The 7,141-nt window shown below is 51.1% G+C and overlaps 1 protein-coding gene across 1 annotated transcript in view; it reads left to right on the forward strand.

Annotated features, from left to right (window-relative positions):
• Positions 1–915, forward strand: part of LOC115189802 (low-density lipoprotein receptor-related protein 6-like) — a 32,121-nt gene extending 31,206 nt beyond the window's left edge. The window contains exon 10 of the mRNA XM_029748315.1: positions 732–915. Within this exon, the coding sequence (XP_029604175.1) occupies positions 732–915 (184 nt within the window). The remainder of the gene's footprint in view (positions 1–731) is intronic.
• The last annotated feature ends 6,226 nt before the right edge of the window (positions 916–7,141 follow it).

Genomic DNA, 7,141 nt, shown 5'->3' on the forward strand with positions numbered 1-7,141 from the left:
GTCACAGGACCATTATCTCCTTCAGAAGGGAAGTCATACGTCCAGGGAGTTATTACCCGATCGATGGACACGTTCGAAGGGCATTGGAATCGTTCTGGCTCAACATAATCTCCGGTGGACAGATTCTGAATCTCTGTTTCTGTGGCACCATAGATTCTCCTTAGAAGCTGCTACCAAGTTGGTAACATGGAAACGTTGCTTCGTAGGAACTCGGACTCTCCGTAAAGAGAGTTTCTCCTTGAAAACACCATGACCCAGCTGGATCAGTACCTCAGCCCAGAGCCCAGAGCAGCATGACCCAGCTGTAATCAGTACCTCAGCCCAGAGCCCAGAGCAGCAGTCTCCACCATGACCCAGCTGGATCAGTACCTCAGCCCAGAGCCCAGAGCAGCAGTGAGGTCCTCCTATGAGGACCAGTCTCCACCATGACCCAGCTGTAATCAGTACCTCAGCCCAGAGCCCAGAGCAGCAGTGAGGACCCATCTACACCATGACCCAGCTGTAATCAGTACCTCAGCCCAGAGCCCAGAGCAGCAGTGAGGTCCTCCTATGAGGACCAGTCTCCACCATGACCCAGCTGGATCAGTACCTCAGCCCAGAGCCCAGAGCAGCAGTGAGGTCCTCCTATGAGGACTAGTCTCCACCATGACCCAGCTGGATCAGTACCTCAGCCCAGAGCCCAGAGCAGCAGTGAGGTCCTCCTATGAGGACCAGTCTCCACCATGACCCAGCTGTAATCAGTACCTCAGCCCAGAGCCCAGAGCAGCAGTGAGGTCCTCCTATGAGGACCAGTCTCCACCATGGCCCAGCTGTAATCAGTACCTCAGCCCAGAGCCCAGAGCAGCAGTGAGGACCAGTCTACACCATGACCCAGCTGTAATCAGTACCTCAGCCCAGAACCCAGAGCAGCAGTGAGGTCCTCCTATGAGGACCAGTCTCCACCATGACCCAGCTGTAATCAGTACCTCAGCCCAGAACCCAGAGCAGCAGTGGGGTCCTCCTATGAGGACCAGTCTCCACCATGACCCAGCTGTAATCAGTACCTCAGCCCAGAACCCAGAGCAGCAGTGGGGTCCTCCTATGAGGACCAGTCTCCACCATGACCCAGCTGTAATCAGTACCTCAGCCCAGAACCCAGAGCAGCAGTGGGGGTGCCTCCAGAAACCCGATCGTAAAATGTCTTGATTTTTCGTGGTGTTGACAGTTGAGCCACAGTGGAAATTAGTCTCCGTGCCATGTGGTGATGGGTACAGATGTAATGCAGGAAGGGAGGTGGGGGGGTCGATGTGAGTCCGACCCATTTCCCTCCATGGAGTCTCGAACGTACATATGGAAATGACTAGTCTCAAAGCAATCCTTTGTTTTCTACAGTTGGCATCCTCACGCGGCATATTATCATGGTGCGATATGTTCCAATACATAAGCTAGGCTTTGTTGCTTTGGGGCAGTGTGGGAAAGACTGGGTGAGAGGGGGGCCCTACCAGAGAGGGGGGCCCTACCAGAGAGGGGGGCCCTACCAGAGAGGGGGGCCCTACCAGAGAGGGGGGCCCTACCAGAGAGGGGGGCCCTACCAGAGAGGGGGGCCCTACCAGAGAGGGGGGCCCTACCAGAGAGGGGGGCCCTACCAGAGAGGGGGGCCCTACCAGAGAGGTGGTAGGTTCTGCTGGGTTGGTGGGGGGTGGTAGCCTGGGTTCTGCTGGGTTGGTTGGTGGTGGTAGCCTGGGTTCTGGGTTCTGCTGGGTCGGTTGGTGGTGGTAGCCTGGGTTCTGCTGGGTTGGTTGGTGGGTGGTAGCCTGGGGTTCTGGGTTCTGCTGGGTCGGTTGGTGGTGGTAGCCTGGGGTTCTGCTGGGTTGGTTGGTGGTGGTAGCCTGGGTTTCTGGGTTCTCTGGGTTGGTTGGTGGTGGTAGCCTGGTTCTGGGTTCTGCTGGGTCGGTTGGTGTGGTAGCCTGGTTTCTGCTGGGTTGTTGGTGGTGGTAGTCTGGGGTTCTGCTGGGTTGGTTGGTGGTGTAGCCTGGGTTCTGGTTCTGCGGGGTTGGTTGATGGTGGTAGCCTGGGTTCTGGTCTGCTGGGTTCTAGGTTCTGCTGGGTTGGTTGGTGGTGGTAGCCTGGGTTCTGGGTTCTGCTGGGTGGTTGGCGGTGGTAGCCTGGGTTCTGCTGGGTTGGTTGGTGGTGGTAGCCTGGGTTCTGCTGGGTTGGTTGGTGGTGGTAGCCTGGGTTCTGCTGGGCTGGTTGGTGGTGGTAGCCTGGGTTCTGGGTTCTGCTGGGTTGGTTGGTGGTGGTAGCCTGGGTTCTGGGTTCTGCTGGGTTGGTTGGTGGTGGTAGCCTGGGTTCTGGGTTCTGCTGGGTTGGTTGGTGGTGGTAGCCTGGGTTCTGGGTTCTGCTGGGTTGGTTGGTGGTGGTAGCCTGGGTTCTGGGTTCTGCTGGGTTGGTTGGTGGTGGTAGCCTGGGTTCTGGGTCTGCTGGGTTGGTTGGTGGTGGTAGCCTGGGTTCTGGGTGTGCTGGGTTGGTTGGTGGTGGTAGCCTGGGTTCTGGGTTCTGCTGGGTTGGTTGGTGGTGGTAGCGTGGGTTCTGCTGGGTTGGTGGTGGTAGCCTGGGTTCTGGGTTCTGCTGAGTTGGTTGGTGGTGGTAGCCTGGGTTCTGGGTGTGCTGGGTCGGTTGGTGGTGGTAGCCTGGGTTCTGGGTTCTGCTGGGTTGGTTGGTGGTGGTAGCCTGGGTTCTGCTGGTTGGTTGGTGTGTGGTAGCCTGGGTTCTGGGTTCTGCTGGGTTGGTTGGTGGTGGTAGCCTGGTTCTGGGTTCTGCTGGGTCGGTTGGTGGTGGTAGCCTGGGTTCTGGGTTCTGCTGGTTGGTTGGTGGTGTAGCCTGGGTTCTGGTGTGCTGGGTTGGTTGGTGGGTGGTAGCCTGGGTTCTGCTGGGTTGGTTGGTGGTGGTAGCCTGGGTTCTGTGTTCTGCTGGTTGGTTGGTGGTGGTAGCCTGGGTTCTGCTGGGTTGGTTGGGTGGTGGTAGCCTGGGTTCTGCTGGGTTGGTTGGTGGGTTATAGCCTGGGTTCTGGGTGTGCTGGGTTGGTTGGTGGTGGTAGCCTGGGTTCTGCTGGGTTGGTTGGGTGGTGGTAGCCTGGGTTCTGCTGGGTTGATTGGTGGGTTATAGCCTGGGTTCTGGGTGTGCTGGGTTGGTTGGTGGTGGTAGCCTGGGTTCTGGGTGGGTTGGGTTGGTTGGTGGCGGTAGCCTGGGTTGGTTGGGGTGGTGGTAGCCTGGGTTCTGCTGGGTTGATTGGTGGGTTATAGCCTGGGTTCTGGGTGTGCTGGGTTGGTTGGTGGTGGTAGCCTGGGTTCTGGGTGGGCTGGGTTGGTTGGTGGTGGTAGCCTGGGTTCTGGGTCTGCTCCCGAACGAGGTTTTGATCCAGAACAAGGTTTTTGCGGGCCAGAGCCACATCTGGTTTCCGATTTTGCTGCTTCCACTCCAGCTGCGGTTCCCCCCCCTCTTTTTAGAATCGCCCCAGAATGTGAAACACACAATCCATCGTGAACACACACGTTTGTTACTGTCCTTGTGGGGACCAATTTGATTCCCATTTGAAAAATCATCGTCCCACCTCACTGAGAAAGGAGACTTGAGTGGACAACACATCAGGAAACACACCTTCCTAACGTTTCAGCCTCCAATTAGAAAGCGTCCCACCAGGAAACGCCTTCCTAACGTTTGAGACTCCCACAGCGTCCAATTAGAAAGCGTCCCATCAGGAAACGCCTTCCTAACATTTCAGCCTCCAATTAGAAAGCGTCCCACCAGGAAACGCCTTCCTAACGTTTGAGACTCCCACAGCGTCCAATTAGAAAGCGTCCCATCAGGAAACGCCTTCCTAACGTTTGAGACTCCCACAGCGTCCAATTAGAAAGCGTCCCACCAGGAAACGCCTTCCTAACGTTTGAGACTCCCACAGCGTCCAATTAGAAAGCGTCCCACCAGGAAACGCTGGCCCACGTCGACTCCGATGCTTCCCACGGTTGTGAAGGTGGCTCGTAGTGGATCTCTATTCCCGAACAGCTCGTTCCATCTCATCCCACAGGTGATTAATTAATTGAGTTGAGATCAGGTGACTGGGTAGGCCACTGGCAGGTGACTGGGCAGGCGACTGGGCAGGTGACTGGGTAGGCCACTGGCAGGTGACTGGGCAGGCCACTGGCAGGTGACTGGGTAGGCCCCTGGCAGGTGACTTGGGCAGGTGACTGGGCAGGCCCACTGGCAGGTGACTGGGTAGGCCACTGCAGGTGACTGGGTAGGCCACTGGCAGGTGACTGGGTAGGCCACTGGCAGGTGACTGGGCAGCCACTGGCAGGTGACTGGGCAGGTGACTGGGCAGGCGACTGGGCAGGGGCGACTGGGCAGGCGACTGGGCAGGCGACTGGGCAGGTACGCTGAATCACTGTCATGTTGGTGAAACTGTTCCTGAGGACAATCCTAGCCTTGTGGCATTATCCTGCTGGGGGGGGGAAAAGTATTCATTCCACTTGACTTGTACAGTCTGAATTCAAGATGGATCAAACCAAAATGTCAGTCACACACTACCCCCATAATGACAAACGGGAAAACAACATGTTTTAGGAGCGTTTGCAAATGTATTGAAAATGAAATAGAGAAATATCTAATTTCCCGTAAGTATTCAAAACCTCTGAGTCAATACATGTTAGAATCACCTTTGGGTGATTACAGCTGGGAGTCTTTCTGAGTCTCGAAGAGCTGTGAGTCTTTCTGAGTCTCGAAGAGCTGTGAGTCTTTCTGAGTCTCGAAGAGCTGTGAGTCTTTCTGAGTCTCGAAGAGCTGTGAGTCTTTCTGAGTCTCGAAGAGCTGGGAGTCTTTCTGAGTCTCGAAGAGCTGGGAGTCTTTCTGAGTCTCGAGAGCTGGGAGTCTTTCTGAGTCTCGAGAGCTGGGAGTCTTTCTGAGTCTCGAAGAGCTGGGAGTCTTTCTGAGTCTCGAAGAGCTTTGCACACCTGGATTGTATAATATTTGCACGTTTTATTTTTTGAAATTCTTCAAGCTCTGTCAAGTTGGTTGTCGATCATTGCTAGACAGCCATTTTCAAGTCTTGCCGTTGATTTTTCAAGAAGATTTAAGTCAAAACTGTAACTTCAGCCACTCAGGAACATTCGCTGTCTTCTTGTTAAGTAACTCCAGTGTAGATCTGACATTGTGTTTTAGGTTATTGTCCTGCTGAAAGGTGAATTTGTCTCCCAGTATCTCGTGGAAAGCAGACTGAACCAGGTTTTCCTGTATACCCATAACATGATGCAGCCACCAATACCCATAACATGATGCAGCCACCAATACCCATAACATGATGCAGCCACCAATACCCATAACATGATGCAGCCACCAATACCCATAACATGATGCAGCCACCACTTCCCTTGATAATATGGAGAGTGCTACTCCGTAATGTGTTGTGTTGGATTTTCCTCAAACACAACACCTTTTGTATATTCAGGACAAAGTTAATTGCTTTGCCGTGTATTGATACACCTTCTGAAGTGTAATTTAATAACTTCACCGTGCTCCAAGGCATGTTCAATGTCTGTATTTATGGATTTATTTTCCAGGTGCTCTTCTTTGCGAAGCATTGAAAAAACCTCCCTGGTCTAATATGGGTTTTTTGAAATTCACTGCTTGACTCGGGGACCTTTACAATTATCTGTATGTGTTGGGCACAGAGATGAGGTAGTTTATAACAAAAACAGTTTAACACTATTATTGCTCACAGTGAGTCTGAGTCCTTATCATGTTAGACTCACTGAGCAATACTGGTGTTAAGCATGATAAGGACTCCCTCACTGTGACCAATACTAGTGTTAAACATGATAAGGACTTCCTCACTGAACAATACTGGTGTTAAGCATGATAAGGACTCCCTCACTGTGACCAATACTAGTGTTAAACATGATAAGGACTCCCTCACTGAACAATACTAGTGTTAAACATGATAAGGACTCCCTCACTGAACAATACTAGTGTTAAACATGATAAGGACTCACTGAACAATACTAGTGTTAAACATGATAAGGACTCCCTCACTGAACAATACTGGTGTTAAACATGATAAGGACTCCCTCACTGAACAATACTAGTGTTAAACATGATAAGGACTCACTGAACAATACTAGTGTTAAACATGATAAGGACTCCCTCACTGAACAATACTGGTGTTAAACATGATAAGGACTCCCTCACTGAACAATACTAGTGTTAAACATGATAAGGACTCCCTCACTGAACAATACTAGTGTTAAACATGATAAGGACTCCCTCACTGAGCAATACTAGTGTTAAACATGATAAGGACTCTCCTCACTGAACAATACTAGTGTTAAACATGATAAGGACTCCCTCACTGAACAATACTAGTGTTAAACATGATAAGGACTCCCTCACTGAACAATACTAGTGTTAAACATGATAAGGACTCCCTCACTGAACAATACTAGTGTTAAACATGATAAGGACTCCCTCACTGAACAATACTAGTGTTAAACATGATAAGGACTCCCTCACTGAACAATACTAGTGTTAACATGATAAGGACTCCCCTCACTCACGACATATACTAGTGTTAAACATGATAAGGACTCCCTCACTGAGCAATACTAGTGTTAAACATGATAAGGACTCCCTCACTGAGCAATACTAGTGTTAAACATGATAAGGACTCCCTCACTGTTAACAATACTAGTGTTAAACATGATAAGGACTCACTGAGCAATACTAGTGTTAAACATGATAAGGACTCCCTCACTGTGAACAATACTAGTGTTAAACATGATAAGGACTCCCTCACTGTGAACAATACTAGTGTTAAACATGATAAGGACTCCCTCACTGAGCAATACTAGTGTTAAACATGATAAGGACTCCCTCACTGAACAATACTAGTGTTACACATGATAAGGACTCCCTCACTGAACAATACTAGTGTTAAACATGATAAGGACTCCCTCACTGAACAATACTAGTGTTAAACATGATAAGGACTCCCTCACTGAGCAATACTAGTGTTAAACATGATAAGGACTCCCTCACTGGACTTCTGTTCCTCCAGTCTGTCTGCATGAGGTCTGGACTTTGTCTGTCTGTCTGTCTGTCTGTCTGTCTGTCT

The sequence above is a fragment of the Salmo trutta genome, unplaced genomic scaffold (assembly GCF_901001165.1).
Source record: "Salmo trutta unplaced genomic scaffold, fSalTru1.1, whole genome shotgun sequence".
Lineage (NCBI taxonomy): Eukaryota > Metazoa > Chordata > Actinopteri > Salmoniformes > Salmonidae > Salmo > Salmo trutta.